This window comes from Pinus tabuliformis, chromosome 3_2, assembly GCF_031772625.1.
Source record: "Pinus tabuliformis cultivar Carrire ecotype Pingquan chromosome 3_2, CPIR1, whole genome shotgun sequence".
NCBI classification, from domain to species: domain Eukaryota; kingdom Viridiplantae; phylum Streptophyta; class Pinopsida; order Pinales; family Pinaceae; genus Pinus; species Pinus tabuliformis.
Window position 1 is genome coordinate 317,390,770 of NC_142302.1, and position 19,257 is coordinate 317,410,026.

The 19,257-nt window shown below is 40.3% G+C and overlaps 1 protein-coding gene across 1 annotated transcript in view; it reads right to left on the bottom strand.

Annotated features, from left to right (window-relative positions):
• Positions 1-18,328, bottom strand: part of LOC149180799 (uncharacterized) — a 133,500-nt gene extending 115,172 nt beyond the window's left edge. The window contains exon 1 of the mRNA XM_089416300.1: positions 17,742-18,328. Coding sequence (XP_089272426.1) covers positions 17,742-17,993 — 252 coding nt within the window. The 5' untranslated portion in view covers positions 17,994-18,328. The remainder of the gene's footprint in view (positions 1-17,741) is intronic.
• Between the last annotated feature and the right edge of the window lie 929 nt (positions 18,329-19,257).

Sequence of the window (19,257 nt, forward strand, 5' to 3'; positions counted from 1 at the left end):
AAGGAGAGTGTTGATCTTGAAGAAGTTTCATTAAATATAGATTGGATCAATCTTATAAATCTCATCAAATCACTTAAGTCTTGCTAGATCTAAACAAGTATTTGGCCGCTCAACTGTGTCTCCCATACTAGTTGGTTCCCAAGTAGTCCTCCATCATTCCATTTCCGTAGGATCCACCCCCCTTAGTCTATTGTTGGGAGAGATTGGGGATCAAGGCGATAACCCCCAATCTGAGTCGTTGTTGCGGTGCCTAGACATTTTGTCCGACAACACACCACATAACAATAACTAGACCATGTTCCCAAATATATCATTACAAAAAATAGTAAACAAGGACTGTTACACAGTATTTTGTTGTTGATTTGGTGTAGCATCGGATGTGCTCTAGTCAAGAAAATTGGTGGAGAGGCTAAAGCACATGAGATCTCCAAGACCTAGAAATGGTTTGGGCAGATTCTACTCGGTTAAGGAGATATTAAAATAATTAATATTTTTAATGGAGTTCCTAAGTCTAAACTTAGGAAAAATAAAAAATTAATGGGTATTAATATAAATTTTAAAATTGGGTTAGAAGGTTCTAAATGACATGGATCAAGCCAAATCTAATCTTAGTCGTTGATTAGAGATGTAATCTCGGCCGTTGAAGGACCAACAGGAAAAGTATAAGAGGAGGCTTGAGGGTTAGTTGGAGAATACATCAGAGTGATCAGTCATTTGATTTTCTAGAGCGAGATTTGCTAAGAGAAACTGAATCATGATCAGTTGCAGCGACGGGCAGTGAGAACGAGACAGGGAGGCAGAGATAGTATCGAGAGACCAGCGCAGAAGCAGAGAGAGGCAAACGTTGAGCCAGAGGGAGCCACACAGTGGCAGAAGGGACTACGCAAAGGCCATAAGGGCCTGCGTCATCCACGCAGAGGCTGCAGGAGTGACACAGAGGGTTGTAGAGGTTGAGCAGTGCCTCAAAGGTCTGACACAGAGGCCGAGTGGGCTGACACTAGACTTCAAATTGTGTGCTAGAGAGGGTTTTGTGGGGTAGACTTTTTGAATATCTGCTCTTAAATAGAGAGGTATTAATGTTGGATTATTTTCTCTATCGGGTTGAGCCAATTTGGCACCCAGTTGTACTCAGAAAGGCTGCATAATAAAATAACCCTCAGAATTGTTGCACCGGTTTTCCCAAGTTGGGTTTTTCCAGGGACGAGTTGTCCAAAAATAACGGTGTCACTTGTGCGTTTGCTATTTCTTTCAGTTGTTGATCTGTAGATGGTTGAGACTGTATTGTGTTTACTTCAGTATTTATATGTTTAAATAACTTGTTTGTAATTAACAAGTAGGAGAAATAAACCAGAGAATATAGATGAAATTTCCAATGGGTAATACTTAGAAATTTCAACATGGTATCAGAGCATTGTAGATCATAGGAGAGCTGAAGGCACCACCTGAAGCAGAGCATTTGCAACAGAAACAGTTGTCCCGAGTGACAGAAGTTGTTCCTTGCAGAAAGCGGCAGAGAATGGTTGACGCAGAGGGACTGTGTCATCAATTCAGACCAGAGAGAGGCCAGCGCAGAGGCTGAGGAAGGCAGAAAAGGCTCACAAAGAGCCACGCAGAGACCAAGAAGGTTGAGGCAGTTGGCTAGGGAGCATTTCAGCCAGTGTCGGGATTGTGCAGAGCCTAGAGGCTCAGCCCTTCAGTTGTTGGGGCATAGGAAGATGTGGGAAGATTGTGGGGAGTGACGCTGGTGGGGTGTTGTTGCTGCCAAGACAAAATAGTTCGAGGCAAAACCAAGGTAGAGGGCGTCGCTACCTAGGCAGATTTTTGGCCAAGAAATCCAGATCAGTGTTGCAGGTGCATAGGGGATCGGAGAGGTGTGACTCAATGATTGGAAGGCAGATTTCCAGGAGGGAAATCGAGAATCAGAGGGAGTCTACCAGAGAACTTCCTGACGGGAAGTAGAGACTCAGAGGGAGTCAAAGAGAGAACTTCCAGAGGGAAGAAGAAACTCGAAGGAGTCGAAAGGAAGAGCAGAGAGATGGCCATGAATGGACTGAGGGATCAGGACAAGCTAGACGGGGCATCCAACTTTGTCGTCTGGAAGGCCAGGATCCTGTCCATTCTAGATAGACACCGCATCAAGGCCTTCGCCTTGAGAACAGTGGCAATCCCAGTTGACCCTGCTGACAATGAAAAGTACGAGGAAGCAATGGCCAAGGCAAAATGCATAATCCTTGATGAAGTCAAGGATCATGTGGTCCAACATATTGCTGAGAAGGAGACGGCAAAAGAAATGTGGGATGTCTTGAATATGTTGTACCAGCATACTTCCGTGCAGAGGAAGATGTTACTAGAGAATTAGCTGCGGTCATACCAGATGCAAAAGGAGGAGCAGATTGATCACTTCCTCAGAAGATTGAAGGAGATCCGGGACCAACTGACTTCCATAGGGGCCACGCCGGATCAAGAGTTGATGGTGAGAACTGCCCTAAACGCAATCTCCGAGGAGTGGGAGACATTCATCCCGAGTATTCTGGGCAGGGCAAATCTTCCAGATTGGGAAGAATTGTGGGCAGCTCTTCACCAAGAAGAGATCAAACGACTGTCCAAGACCAAAAGTAGCAGCAAAGGAGTTTGGAGGAAGAGGATGTAGCTCTAGCATCTGTGGGAAGCAGGAGAAAAGGAAGAAAAATGACATCTCCAAGATAAAGTGCTTCAACTGTGGGGAACTAGGGCATTATGTGAACCAATGTCCGAGGAAGAAGAATAAGGGAGAGGCGTCTGACTCCAAGGCATCGCCAGCGAAGGAAGAAAATGAGGTAGAGGACGATGATGATTGTGCCATGAGTGCTCATGCACCTCTAGAGAAGAGATGGGGAGACATCGAGCTGTAGTCAGGAGGACTACAAGTAATGAGGGGCAGGATCCTTGAGGTACCCAAACTCTTGGATTATACCTGGCTAAGGGAGCCCCAAAGTGAGAGTAGCAGAATGGCGGATGTCAGTGGAAACGGATGCGGATGATGGTGTACATGTACACCCAGTGGCAACTATGTAGCAAGATGATTGGTTCTCCTGTGAGGTCTGGATGATGTGTTCTCCATGACGATTATGTAGCAGGATGATCTTACGTGCTTGAATTAAAGTCCTGTAATTCCTTACTTTAATTCTTCATCTTTGGTTTAACAACCGGCAGAGAGTGCTAGAAGTGCAGTAGTCCCTGGAAACACAGTGGGGTTTGCAGCAGTGCGAGAGGCACGGTGGATGTTGCAACAGTGCAGGATGGCACAGAGGGGTTTGCAGTGGTGCGAGAAGCATGGAGGTGTTGCAGTAGCGCAGAGATTGCAGAGAGAGCACAAGATAGCGGCAGAGGGAGCTTCAGCATCGGGAGTGTTTTTGGCCTGAGAGGGATGTTAGTAGTTGGGTGGATCAGTTACTTACTTCTCAGTAACTGAGTTGCAGTGCAGTAGTAGCACGATGCAGCATGATGAGAGAGGGTTGCAGTGCAGATGCAGTGTTGGGAGAAAGGACCAGCAGCAACACGGATGCAAAAGGAGTTGTCGTACAAGATGCAACAGTGCAGAGGATGTTGGGCGGGGAAGCCTAGCATCAGCACAGGTACCGGTGCCGTATAATCAGAGTGATGCTTAGTGTGGAGTATTACTAGAGCACAGTCCTCGCTAAGAGGGAGTGTTGATTTGGGGTAGCACCGGATGTGCTCTAGCTATGAAAATTGATGGAGAGGCTTTCACATGAGATCTCCAAGACCCAGAAATGGTTTGGGTAGATTCTACCCGATTAAAGAGAAATTAAAATAATTCATATTTTTAATAGAGTTCCTAAATCTAAACTTAGGAAAAATAAAATATTAATGGGTATTAATATAAAACTGGGTTAGAAGGTTCTAAATGACATGGATCAAGCCAAATCTAATCTTAGCCGTTGATTAGAGATGTAATCTCAGTCGTTGAAGGACCAACAGGAAAAGCATAAGAGGAGGCTTGAAGGCAGTTGGAGAATACACCAGAGTGATTTGTCATTCAATTTTCTAAAGCGGGGTTTGCTAAGAGAAATCGAATCAATGATCAGATGCAGCAAGGGGCAGTGAGTACGAGACAGAGAGGCAGTTATAGTGTCGAGAGACCAACGCAGAAGCAAAGAGAAGCAGACACTGAGCCAGAGGGAGCCACGCAGAGGCAGAAGGGACTGCGCAAAGGCAAGAAGGGCCTGCATTTTCCACACAGAGGTTGCAGGAGTGACGTAGAGGGTCATAGAGGTTGCGCAGTGCCTCAGAGGGTTGACGTAGAGGGTTTCGGGCTGACACAAAGGCCAGGTGGGCTGACACTGGACTTCAGATTGTGCTGGAGAGGGTTTCATGGGACAGACTTTCCGAATATCTGCTTCCAAATAGAAAGGTATTACTACCGGATTATTCTCTATCGGGTGAGCCAGTTTAGCAGCCAATTGTACTCAAAAAGATGGAATAATAAAATAACCCTCAGAATTGTTGCACCGGTTTTCCCAAGTTGGGTTTTTCTGGGGACAAGTTGTCCAAAAATAACGGTGTCACTTGTGTGTTTACTATTTCTTTCAGCTGTATTGACACACCTCCTGCACTTCCCTGTGGTATACCCCGAAGTGCACGAAACATGACCATTATGCAGTGTACTCATTCATATATGCAGCTTAGATCCTCCCTAAGACATTGATTGGAAAAATCCTTGAGCTTCTCCAGAAGGAAATAGCTCTTAAACCCTAATTTGAGAATCATCGCTCTTATGAGACTAAAAACCGCGACGGTCGCATGTTGTATCATACTCGACCCTCGATGGCATCCCTCTGTTTACTTGTATACCCACGATGATCCCAAAAAGGCAGTTTTCCCAAAGAGGATGAGAAGCTTCGTGATCTAGAAGTTTCCAAAACGGCGAGTTGGAGGTTGTTTGATGTAGATGACGTTGAATTCTCCCAACTTGGCTTCTTGATCTTATCCCTATGAGCTACCTCCTTGAGATGAGCGCCTAATCCTATCTTTGGAGAGATCCTGACTCCCTTCCCCAACCTATATATTTATCCTCTCCCATTGCCAAATGGTTGGTCTATGTCTATTTGCACCCTTATGCTAAGATTGTGCCTATATGCTACTCATTTGGCTTGGAGAAGGAGTGCTTAGAGAGCTTAGCATGGACTTGTATATTCATTTCAAGGATAGCCTATCAACATCAAGGCTTTTTCCAATCAATGTCTTAGGGAGGATCTGAGCTACATATATGAATGAGTACACTACATAATGGTCATGTTTCGGACACTTCGAGGTATACCACAGGGAAGTGCAGGAGGTGTGACAAAATATTTTGTATCAGATGCCCCCTAAAGCATGAAGGCAGAACGGGGAGTGATGGCTGAGATGCTTTACGAGTTTTTGCAAGGACGAGGACAAACACTGTCAGGAGACCTGCAAATCAAGGATGCATATACATATACATATTTGATATCAAAACATGAATCCACGATATAGACGCAACCATCCATTTGATAAGGACAAATGTGATAATGAAGTTAAAGTCAAACACTCATGGAATCACTCGGTCGAAAGCCAATGATGAAAACCTATCGTCGGATGCGAAGAACTTGCCATTAAGGCATACAAGCTCTAAGGTACTGAAAAGGAGTTTCTAAGTCATCTTCCCAGATAATGAGTTGAAGTCGACAGGAAGTGACCCGTCGAAGGAGGGTCATAATGAGTCCCCCATCATTGACACGAAACAAGGAATAAAGTGGAATGAAATGAGTAGGATCCAAGACTGTAGCAAAGAGTCAGACAATGTATAGGTAATAGACTGTAGATAGGACTTCTCTTGAACATATTGGCGACACGACTCCGGAGTGTGGTAGCATTTGACTCAACATAGGACCAAAGGTCATAATGACAAAGTGGAATAATAAGAGGCAAAATGGATTACCCAACCCGGAAGGACAAGTGACTAAGTGAGGATGTCCCAAACCCGACACGAGAAATAGATGAGTGTCATGTTTAAGAGCGACATGTTGCCTATACAAGAGATGTTTCACTTTCACTTTTTCCCCACTATTTCTAGTGAGTACCTCTTTATTTTTACACAAGCTTGAAGAGGATACCATATGCTTGTCATATAAGTTCACCCTTCAGATGAATCCATCCTAGTAAGTTTTACAAGTCCTAGGAAGGAGAAACTCGGTCTCATCATGGTGACGAGTCTTTTGTCGTTTAATTTTTAACGAGTCTGATGGAAGAATAACTCGGTATATTTTTCATATTTAGAGAGTTTGAAAAAGAGACGAAAAAAGAAAACTCCATTAGGTCCATTTTCGTAATTTGTCCCTCGAATCCGAAAAGGTAGAAAACTATATTCGAGAGAACCTCCTAGCCATAGTTCGACTAAGGTGTACATTTTTTGTAAATAGTCAATCTCAGCCCAAAAAGGGGTAAACGTACACTAAGACGACGTCAATTCATTTCATTTAACGAGTTCGAAATGACAAGTACCCAACGATCTTTTCATGTTTCGAGAGTCTGAAAAGAGCTTAAAGATGACTCCACCTGGACGAACGAGTGGTATAAAGGGACAGCAATAGGTTCCGGTAATGAGGGAACTGCTCAAAACATGTAATGGTCAAGAAGCTGGCTAATAAGACCACTCATCGCAGATGTTCCTCAAGCAAGGGTAAAACAACCAAGTGAAAGCATATGATTAGCCAAAGAGATAGTGACGATGGAATGAAAAAACCAAGGCGCATTGGGAAAAACAGGCTGACAAAAACGGCAATCACGAGAAGTAAAGTGGGAATTGGTTTCATTTTTACACAAGCTTGAAACATGGGAAACTATGCTTGAGTATACTTGAGGATGGTTTCATTTTTCACAAGTTTAAAACATGAGAAAAACTATGCTTGGATTTGGTTTCATTTTTACACAAGCTTGAAACAAAGATAAACTATGCTTGAGATAAGTTTGCATCACCCCAGCATAATGACTCAATTAGAGGTACATGCCCCCCAAGCTTTATTACATTCACCTAACTGTATGGAATGAAGGTTCGCGTACTAGATCAAGTGAAAGACTCAACTGGGATTTTACGAGATCTAATCAAAGACTCGAATTGGAAAGTGATTTGTTTCATTTTTTAATGAGCTTGACACAGGAAAAGAATCATGCTCATGACACCTATTTCATTTTTTAACGAGGTTGACATAGTAAAAGAACTATCCTCATAGAGACCTAATTCATTTTTTAACGAGGTTGACATAGTAAAAGAACTATCCTCGTGGTCCTTATTTCATTTTTTAATGAGCTTGACACAAGACAAGGAACTCTGCTCCAGACACCTTGTTTCATTTTCTAAGGAGCTTGACACAGGACAGGGAACTCTGCTCCAAACACCTTGTTTCATTTTCTAAGGAGCTTGACACAGGACAGGGAACTCTGCTCCAGACACCTTGTTTCATTTTTTAAGGAGCTTGACAGAGGACAGGGAACTCTGCTCCAGACACCTTGTTTCATTTTTTAAGGAGCTTGACACGGGATAGGGAACTCTGCTCCAGACACCTTGTTTCATTTTTTAAGGAGCTTGATGCAGGACAGGGAACTCTACTCCAGACACCTTGTTTCATTTTTTAAGGAGCTTGACACAGGACAGGGAACTCTACTCCAGACACCTTGTTTCATTTTTTAAGGAGCTTGACACGGGATAGGGAACTCTACTCCAGACACCTTGTTTCATTTTTTAAGGAGCTTGATGCGGGACAGGGAACTCTGCTCCAGACACCTTGTTTCATTTTTTAAGGAGCTTGACACGAGATAGGGAACTCTGCTCCAGACACCTTGTTTCATTTTTTAAGGAGCTTGATGCGGGACAGGGAACTCTGCTCCAAACACCTTGTTTCATTTTTTAAGGAGCTTGACACGGGATAGGGAACTCTGCTCCAAACACCTTGTTTCATTTTTTAAGGAGCTTGACACAGGATAGGGAACTCTACTCCAGACACCTTGTTCACAGACCAAAAGAGGCCATGGCTTCCAAGAGGTTCTCATTAGATGGGAGAACAACACTCTGGAAGGGATACATGTCCAGGGATCCAATGGAAAAATCGGGCTCCAATGCCCCTAGTACATGGCGTACTACATCACCTACTAGATCATCAGTAGATGTGGGCATGGAACAGGTGGCCACGTAATTTACCTATGGCAGGGATGATACTGCTTGCACATAAGAACCATTTAGGGATGATGGTTGAGTGGGAGCTAATTCAGGACCAATGAATGTAAGTTGATCAATGATCACAATGCTTCCTTCATGCGGGAAACACATCATTCGAAAGAGGGAGGAAACAAGAGCTCCCATGACATAAACATAGTCACGACTAAGGAGTAGATTAAAATCTAGAGGGCCTTAGACAACCATCACGTCTATATAGACAGTCTTTGCTCCCAAAGTAATAGGTACCTTAGGAAGGATCCTTAACAGTTGATTGGTTCCTCTGTTAAACACTAACAGATTCTGAGTGACGAGGACAAGCTAAGGAGAACCTAAAGCTTGCCAAGCAGTTGAGGACAGAATGCTAACAAATGCACCCTCGTCTATGATTGTGCTAGGTACGGCCATATGGTAAGCCTGTACTGTAATCTGGAAAGGCACATAAGATAGAAGACGATATCCTGCTAGTCAACTCCAATCAAAAGAAGTGACCAAACTACTTGGAGGGGGTGTTGTAGGAACGTGAGAGCTGAACTCTTGCTCGATGAGAATAAGAGAAATTCTCTCATGCACCTCGGGAACAGGAGGTTTACCTCCAGTTCATTCGAAACTGAAGAAACCAGAAGAACCTGCGCAGCATGAGGTTCAATCTCTACCGAAAAGGTACGGTTAACTGAAGATGGAGTCAAGTCTACCGATTTTTCAACCAATGGTTGGTCGAGAATGGACTCACTAGAATCACTTTAAGAGAGAGCGGGGTTGACCGAAGATGGCTTATGATCAATCACTTGATCAACTAGCAGAGGATCACGGGAAAGCTTTCGATACCTAACGGAAGACAAGGTTGAGAAGCTGTAAGTTTTTCCAACTCTTTGGAAGCTTCATCCATAAGAGGACAAAGGTGAATGGGATGATTACCTTCACACAACTTACAAGGAAATTTGACTTTTCCCTTTTTCCCATGAGCTTTATTGTTACTAGTTAAAGGTTTATCACCAACATGACCTCCAGAGGCTCATGACAAAGGTCGATGTGAACCTATGGACCACACGTCTAAGACCTTGGGAATACTAGGACAATTCCAAAGAAGGTGGTCACCCTTACATAACATGCAAGGGAATTTTACTTTTGGCATTGCATTTGGAAGACGAAAGTGAAAGTTAGTGGAAGGCATTTTGCATGATGCTTTATTGTTTGAAAGTGTTATGGTCCATACAAGGTGTTGCAGAAGATTGGTACTATGGCATACAAATTGGAGCTTCCTGTAGCTTCTCGATTGCACCCAGTTTTCCATGTTTCATGTTTAAAGAAGGTTATAGGCGATAAGCTCCCAGTTCAAACAATATTGCCAGAACTTGACGAGGAAGGAAAAATTATATTGGAACCAGAAGCAGTCACAGAAACAAGAACTCGACAGCTACGAAATAGATCAATTTCAGAGTATCTTATCAAGTGGAAGAACTTATCTGCTGAAGATTCCACATGGGAGGATGAGAATTTTATACAGAAGCATCCAGAACTACTCAAGCGTTGAGGACAACACTTTTTTGAAGGAAAGGGGCATGTTGGGTCCCCATAATACTAGTGATTACCCCATTACTATTGTAGTTGTACTCCTTAATATTGTTGTGCCCCTATTGTCCCCATATTGTTATTACTGTGCCCCATAGAATTCCTCTATTGTTATTTTTATGGCTTTATATTATTATTGTTAGGTCGGCTGGGTTATATTGTGACTCCTTAGACTCCTATATATAGAAAGGAGGTTTTTTCATTTGAATCATCCAAGAATTGTTCATTTATGTAATGTAAAGGAGGTTGCCCCCTCGAAGAGGCTGAATTTTAAGGCATTGATCTATCTTTTCTATCTTTTTCTTGAGTTGGTTTCAAAACAAGCCGAGTCTGTCGCCCTATAAACGTGATACACCAAAAACAACATTCGGGAAGATTGCCTGCACGTATGCCAAGTCCTTAGTAAATTTATTTGCTAAGGTGTATATTGCAGTTTATGGTTACTTAGTAATCCCTTTTGCCTAGAGTATCCTGAGTAATCATTTCGATCTTTTCTGACTCCTTAAACTTGAAAAGATATTCAAGCACTTGTCCTTTCAAGCTCGCTAAACCAACGAAAGCGACTAGAGTCACCTTTTCGTCCTTTCCTTGACTCTTAAAACATGAAAAGGCAGAGTTTTTGTTTCAAATTCTCATCCTCTTTGGGAAAATTGTCTTTTTGGGATCATCGCTCTTATGAGACTAAAAACTGCGATGGTTGCCTGTTGTATCATACTCAACCCGCAATGGCATCGCTCTATTTACTTGTATACCCACGATGATCCCAAAAAAGCAATTTTCCCAAAGAGGATGAGATGCTTCGTGATCTAGAAGTTTCCATAACTGCGAGCTGGAGGTTGTTCGGCGTAGATGAGGTCGAATTCTCCCAACTTGACCTCTTGATCTTATCCCTATGAGCTACCTCCTTGAGATGAGTGCCTAATCCTATCTTTGGAGAGATCCTGACTCCCTTTCCCAGCCTATATATTTATCCTCTCCCATTCCCAAATGGTTGGTCTATGTTTATTTGCACCCTTATGCTAAGATTGTGCCTATATGCTACTCATTTGGCTTGGAGAAGGAGTGCTTGGAGAGCTTAGCTTGGACTTGGATATTCATTTCAAGGAGAGCCTATCAACATCAAGGCTTGGTTGTATGCTTCCCCTTATTTTCTATTAATATACAACTGCTGGTTCATTTTCCATTGATGTGTATGCTCATGTATCATCTATCTTAACATTCCTTGATCAGTTAAGTAGGTTGCCTTTGAATATGCTATTTGTATTTGCATGCCTTGTTGTGTCTTGATCTCTTGTGCAAGTGCATAAACGCTAAGAGTAGCAGGAACGAGCCCATGACGCAAGTGATTCAAGGTCTTCAACAAAGGAAATCGATATAGCATCGAAACGAGGTAGGCCATCTTCTTCGTCTCTCTTTTCAATTGCAACTTAGGAAAGTGTCTAGTAGATTGTCACTTAGGTTGCTAGACACACTCATTGGGCTAGAGGGATCGTCTTTGTCCGCAGAGAGGATTTACCTAGACAACAAGGACAAATAAGAAACCCATCCGAGATCCAAAAGAGCATAAACCTAATTGTAAGTATTGCAGTGACAAGCAACAAGGGAATTGTCCTTGAATTCTTCCACCACAACAAAATTCTCAGGGAGATTTAGAGATTTTTTAGAAAGAATCCACTACGAGATTGTTCCCTCTATACACGAGTAAAAGAGATTTCCTAACAGACATTTAAGACTTCCTTAAGTTGACTTGCTAACTCCTTGAGTCCCAAGTTCAATACATGAATTGCACTTTGCATCCATTGAATAACCAGGACATAATCTCCAAAAACCTAAAGATTTTCTATATTCCTTAAGTTTGCAATTCTAATTAAATAAAATAAAGGATTTAGTTAGCTAGATTATTCAAGTTTGCTCGAGTATTTGTTTTGCCTAGAATACTATGACTGACAAAGAAAAATAAAGCTTAACCAATCCCACAATGATGACCCACCTCCTCGCTAGCTCCATCAAAGAAGCCCCATGTACAAGAATGATCGATGGCTAAACCTTCAGAGATACGTCGATCCAAGTGAATAATACTACCCTTATGGGGATTGATCCATGACAAAGCTTGAATGGCCACCATAGTAGGAGTTGAATACTTTCCCTCGAAAACATTCATGTCGTCGTCCAAATCCAACAAGCCACTATGAAGGGGATAACCCAAAAAAAATCATAGCCGACTACTCCAAGATAGTGTTGTAGCGAGCATCAACCAACAATTTATCCCACAAATTTGTAGAGTTGATCAAAGCTTCTACCTGAAGTTGTATTTGTCTTTTGAAAGGAAAATTGACAAATAGATGAGTATTGTCTTTATTTGCTTTATAGCTTAATATATGGAGTCCCAGTCCTTTGAAATCCGTACAAATCATCCTGGACCAAGTAACAACTCGATTTTGTAGAATCACACCAAAAAAGAAGAATGCACTTTAATGGAGCTTTAGACTTCCACAACTTTTTAAACCACCATTTTATCTCAATTTGCTCATTTGCTTTCAAGGATTAATAACACAATTTTGCAAAATAATTTCCCCCAAAGGGATTGATCCTTGTATACCCAGACCAATTCATCATCACCAAACCTGATCCTAATGCGCACATGTTAACTGTGTAATATACCAATTCCAAGGATCATGCCAAATCATATCATGTTGTAGATCGACTAAAAATGCCCAGTCTTGGTGCCAAATTGTGATAATAAGCAAAACCCCCTCTCCTAAAGAGATACAAACAGGGCAGCCGAAAGAAAAAGATCCTAGTTGCATCGTTGATGTATCTTCTAAGCAAGGGGTGGCCCTACCACTAGAAAAGGCCAAGAGATCATCCTTCATTGATTAGATGAATTAGAAGGAATCTTATGCCTAGATCTTACCCAATCCTAGATAGACCCTAGAGAAATATTTGATTATCATAATCGCTTTCCATAAGTTATTTCTTGTTAAAAAAAACCACAATGATTTACCTACCAAAGCATTCCCAAAATCAAAAACATATTTTAATTCCCCATCAACATTGCTCCTTGGGGAGTGTTATACATGACCAGCTAACCAAATGAGATGCTAAATACTCCAATTAACCACTCCATAAGTGATTGAAAGGCATCTTATGAATCATGTTCAGAGTCTGTTTTGGAATTAGTGCCATTAGGTGCCAATAAATTGGTATAGCCTCAAGAACAAACTTTATGAGAATGAGTCGACCCTTGAATGAAAGAAACGATTATAGCAAAAGTAAATCATGTTCTCCACTCTTTACTACAACCATTTCTAGTGCTTGATGGCATATTTGGTAGGCCTAACATTATAGCCCAGATATTTGAGCCCTTAATTTAAGGAGTGAGTTTGAAAGCCAAATATTTCCACAACTTATCTACTATTCTCATTAACAAAATCAGGAATATAGATGGTTGATTTCTCCAAATTTACTAACATCCTTGTGGCACTACAAAAGGTTTTAATAATTCCATTAATGCATTCTCCTTTTGAAATATCACAACAATGAAAAAGAAGCACATCATCCACAAAAAGTAGATGTGTAGATCAAATGGCTTTGACCCATCGAGATCCCCCGAATAAGTCGTGAATGTATGACCTTGATAATAGGTTCGCTAAGACTCTTAGCAACAAGCAAAAAGGCAAAAGGGGACATCCCTGCCAAAGACCTTTGGAAGGCCTAAAAAACTTTGACCCAACAGCACTGATTGATACTGTGAATGAGGAAGACAAAATGCACCCCATTATCCAATCCACCACCCAAAGATTAAACCCAATATGCAAAAGCAAAGATTTTAAGAAATTCCAAGATACACAGTCATATGCTTTAGAAAGATCCAATTTTAACACGGCAATGGATCTTCCCTCCAATTTGATCGAATGTAAACCCTCTTGTGCAGACCCAATTGCTTCATGTATCAACCTTCCTCTAAACCTAATTTGCTCTAAGGAGATTACTTTCGAAAGCAAAGGCCTCATGTGGACAAGAATAATCTTAGCCATAATCTTATATATACCATTACATAGTGAAATAGGTCGGAAATCCCCAAAATTTCTTGGGTACTCTGCCTTAGGGATTAAATGCTATTGAGGTAGAATTGAAGCTACCTAGCATCCTCCCAGAAATTCAAACTTTTTCTATCATTCTTGAAAGATCTGCAACCAAAATATCAAAAAAATCTTCAAAGAACTTTGTAGTCCACCCATTGAGCTCCGGACCCTTACCTTTCTAAAATGATTTTATGATGCCCAACAGCTCTTTTAAGGTGCTCAAGTAATACTTTGTTCTCCTCTTCTTCCACATGGATCCTATATTCTTGTGGATAGGAGCTTTGAAAAGTTGAGTGAAATGATTAATCCCAAATTATGTTAAATCCACAAAACCCTTAATTTAACAACCCTCCTCATCAACCAAATCCCAAATAGTATTGAAATTATTCTTGTCGTTTGCATAATTTGAAAACACGTCGTGTTTTAATCATGAGCCTAAAGCCACAAAGCCCTACTTTTCAACCTCCATTCCCTTTCTACATCTAGTATGAATTTACACTGTTGATTTTCTAATACCCTAAGCTGAGCCATATTTTCAATAGCATGAACCTCTCTATATGTTGTCAATCTACCACTTCTAGAGTTAACTGTGTAGAGTGTGGAAACGCCCGACTTTTTGAGTGGACCCTCCACCCATCATCAAGGGCAAACAAAGCTTTTTGAATGCATGCAAAAGAGTGCAGACGAGGTTAAATAGAAGGGAACTAAAACAGATGAAGAGACATCCATTAAAATGGGTCAAATAATGAATCAAATAACTTATCCTCAATTTCCTTAAGCTACAACATCCTTTTTGTCCTTTTGTCTCTAGCCCAAGGAATCACCTTTTCCTTTAGGGTTTTCAAATTGTGTGAAAATTGCATGCATGCCAAGATCTTAGCCCTCAGATTATATGGCATAATAGCACCCAAGAAGACTTCACCAAGTCTCTAAACTCCTTTTCTTTCGCCCAATAATAATTATATTTGGAAGAGAAACCAAAGTAAACTGTGTTATTACCCACTTCCAAATAAATGGGTATAAGACCTAAAATATAATCTATCCAACCCATGATCAATATTGTCCTAATTTTGGAAGAAAACCTTGATGGACAAGGAATCGGTCCAATCTTTTACAAACCCTCACATTCCTTGTTCTATTGTTTTCCCAAGTGGGAGAAATCTCGATTGGTTTTAAGTCCACCCAACCGGCTCTTTCAAGACAATCTACAAAAAATCTAAGCCAATTTATCCTCACTAGCATGGGAACCCCATATTTCGCCTCCACTGACTGTGAAATTTAGATCTCTCCCAATAATAAGGTTGTCCACCTACAAACAACGAAGTGAAAATAATCAATCCTAAAATTGCTCCTTTTCATCATCTGGCAGATAAAGATACATGATATGGAAGACCACATCCAACTCCCGCTTGTGAGCAACAATTACCAATCCTAACAACACTGCAAAGGAAAAACACAACATAAGACAATCCCAATAACCTATAATTAGTCCACCCAATGACCCAAATGAACATTGAATCTACAACAATAAACTAACATCCCTTGACCTGCTTCTAAATCGATTTAATAATGTCATCAACTCGACCCATAGTCTCTTCCAATAAAATCACATCTAGAACATTAACTCCTAATTATATGCTATAAAGGCATTTGTGTTCTTAATTATTGCTGAAGAATATTGCCTTCGGGCATTGGCATATCTTTACGTACTGGAGCAATATAAAGACATTGATTAATATTTGGAGGGTTGTTTAAGGTTCCTATAGTAGCAGTGTTGGTATTTTGGCCAGTGCAACCTAAGGACATTGCATGTAAGAATGAACTCAAAGCCTCGAAGCAGATGGGCATAGCCAGTCCTCGTATGTCTACTTCATGATTAGCAATTGATAAACCAACTTAGAGACATGATGAGAATGCTTGTTAGCTAATTGTTCAATGTGCCGGTCACACTAGACAAAATTGAGCAACGGATTGGCATATTGCAGACTTACATGCCTGTAGAAGAACATTGAGAGAGAAGTCTGCAGTTACCATAGAAACGTTAGAAGAGGCTTTGCAGCCATTAGAACGGCATATATTGGTATATCAGACAGAGGACATAGATCAGAGATAATTCCACATGGTATCCGTGTTGGTGAAGCAAGTGGGGTATAAGCCCCTCCTCTATAGACCATTGGCAGAGACTTGATATGTTCAGCTTCATGCCTTGCTTGGGATGAATGAAATTATCCCTTTATTTGGATGCGGGGATCTCAGTCCTCCTCCTTTTTGTCTACTCGTTTGAGCACTCTGTACATGGGTACCTATTATGGCCTTGTAGCTGGAACCCATTTTTGAGGTTTAGCCTCCCTTTCATACTTCCCTAGGTTTCACTTTAGGGGGTGAATGAAGTTATCCATTTTTTCGTGGAGTGGTCTCAGTCCTTTTTGTCTACTCACCTGAGCATTTCGTACATTGGTACCTATTATCACCTCGTAGATGGAACCCATTTTTGAGGTTTAAACTCCCTTTCATACTTCCCTAAGTTTCACTTTAGGTGGGGGGTGTACATACACAATTGTAAGTTCACTTATAGGTAAGTCTTTAACTGCTCAATTGGTATACCAGCCAACTACCGTTCTTAAATGCTAAGGTCCTCCAAGTTCTTAACTTCTTATAAGTAGAGGGCTTCCTCTTGTCTTTCTCGGCAGGAGATCCAACAGATGCAGTGATTCTCTTCTACCTTTTATTAGCTTCAAGTCTGTTAAATTTCTGCTGTTCTGTTGTCTGTGTATGGAGTTCAAGCACGTATGATCCTTATATCTGTTGCACGATAACACAACAAGTAACCCATATAGTGGCAGTAGATTATGTAGGTACGCCTAATGCTGGTAAAGTTCAGGATTGGCAAGGCTACATCAAAGAAATGAAATCATGTCTCAAAACATTGTGATTCCAAACATAAGCCCAAGGAATTAGGCATTATTATTCAGTTCATCTTTGATGGCACTCAAGTCTCTGCCATGGTCTGTTCATCTCTTTAGAAACCTCAGTATAAGAAAATTGTGGGCAGTAGCTGTTAAAATTATACATGGAAACTCGTATGAGCGTTTTGTACATGGATACCTATTATCGCCTCGTAGCTGGAACTCATTTTCTGAGGTTTAGCCTCCCTTCCATACTTCGCTAAGTTTCACTTTATAGGGGCATTTTCATACTTCCCTAAGTTTCACTTCAGAGAGGTGTCAGTGTACATACACAGTTGTAAGTTTAGGTAAGTCTTTAACTGCTCAATTGGTATACCAGCCAACTACCCTTGTTAAATGCTGAGGTCCTCCAAGTTCTTTAAGTTGAGGGCTTCCTCTTGTATTTATCAGCAGCAGATCCAACAGATCCAGTGATTCTCCTATACCTTTTGTCAGCTTTGAGTCTGTTAAATTTCTGCTGTTCTGTTGTTTGTGTATGGAATTCAAGCACCTAAGATCTTGATATTTGTTGCATGATAACACAACAAATAGCCAGTATAGTGGCAATAGATTATGTAGGTAGCGTAATGCTGGTAGATTTCAAGGTTGGCAAGGCTACATCGAAGAAATGAAATCATGTTTCTCAGGCATTGCCACTCCAAACATAGACCCAATGAATTAGGCATTATTCAGTTGATGTTTAATGGCACTCAAGTCCCAGCCATGGCTGTTCATCTCCTTAGAAACCTCAGTTCAAGAAAATTGTGATTAGTAGCTGTTAAAATTGAACATGGAAAAAAATATTAAATTGCAGTTGGACTTCTGAAACATAATTTAAACCATATAAGAAAAATCTCGAAACCCTATCTATCAAAAACCAATCAAAACACGTAAACGCCGTTAAGATACCTTGTTGTTTTCCTTGTCATTTTGCTCTTCACCCTCACTGTCGTTCTCAGATAGGGTGCCATTAGCAACCTTGTTTTTCTTTTTCTGCTTCCGTCTTCTTCGCCGCCTTTCGGTCTCTTTGGCCTTCCTACTATTCACAGGTCCATTCTCAGAAACATGATTCACCTCACTCCCACCATTTGAAACGCCGTGTTGATGACCCTTCAAAGATCCATTTTCCTCAACAGTTCCATTGGCCAGAGCGCCAGCCATTTTACTTACCCTCTTGTTACGAAAAAGGAAAAGCAAGAATTATATGATGATGCAAACAAGGGCGCCAGGCCCGGCAAAACCGTCAAAACCCTAACAACGAATAATGTTCTGACTATCCATTGAAAACAATCTCTTTTTGCAGCCGACAGCCAAACACTCTCGGACACAAACCGTTAGAGATATAACTGAAGTAGGAAAACAATTTTGCAGACTGAACGATGAGGACCTCCCATACCAGCAACAGATCGTTGGTTTAAAGGAACTTATTTCCATCCATCTCGTATTAGTACCTGCTCAGAGGCGGCCGGGATTATTGTAATCCGTTTCCCTTATTTACATTATTTTGCACGCAAATCAACTTAATTAACCTCAAGCTTTCATTTCATTTCATATTATAAGAAACACTTTTTCTTACCCTCTGAAATTTCTATAACAAAGTTTATGACAAAGTTTTTTACCACTGAAAAATATAACAAAATTTTTTAACAAACAAAAATTTTAAAAGTGTTATTTAGCTTTTATACCTAGTAAGAGAATACAAGGTTTGATATCAAAACAAAAGCAAATTGGTTAATATGTTATAAAAGAAAAGTAAATGGTTATTTTTTAATTATGAATATAAGTGAAAAAAATATATAATTTATTTAGGAATTGTTTCCTTAAAATATATAATTTATTTAGGAATTGTTTCCTTAAAATATATAAATAGAATAGACGAATAAAATTAAGGAATATATTTTGTTACAATAAATTACATGATATAACCACTAAAAATTATAATATACATCACACTACTTATTCTTTTTTTTTTCAAGTTAGTATAATTTTTGCTATTAACCAGCGTAGATCCATCTTAACGCCAGATCTATCAAGTGCCGAGAGGGATCAAATCTCTCTAGGTGAAAACCTCTTTTTGAGTGCAAAACTTAGGAAAGGTTTGCACTTCGAGAGATTTGATCTTCATAGATCCGCAGTTAAGATGGATCTAGGTTGGTTTCAGTCCTGTACAGCCAAAGAAAATCTAACGGATGATTGATTTTATCAATAATATGTAAAATCATCTAATATTAATATAATCATTTTAAATATGTTAAATATGTTATAATCTTTTTAAATATGCTAAAATGTCTATGATTAATCTGGTCATTTTAATTTTAAATTTGCTTAGTTACCTCATTTTGTTGACATGATAAATATTGTGAATAATTTTAATGATGAAATAAAAATTTTGAATGTAATGAATAATAAGAATATAGTAAATTAC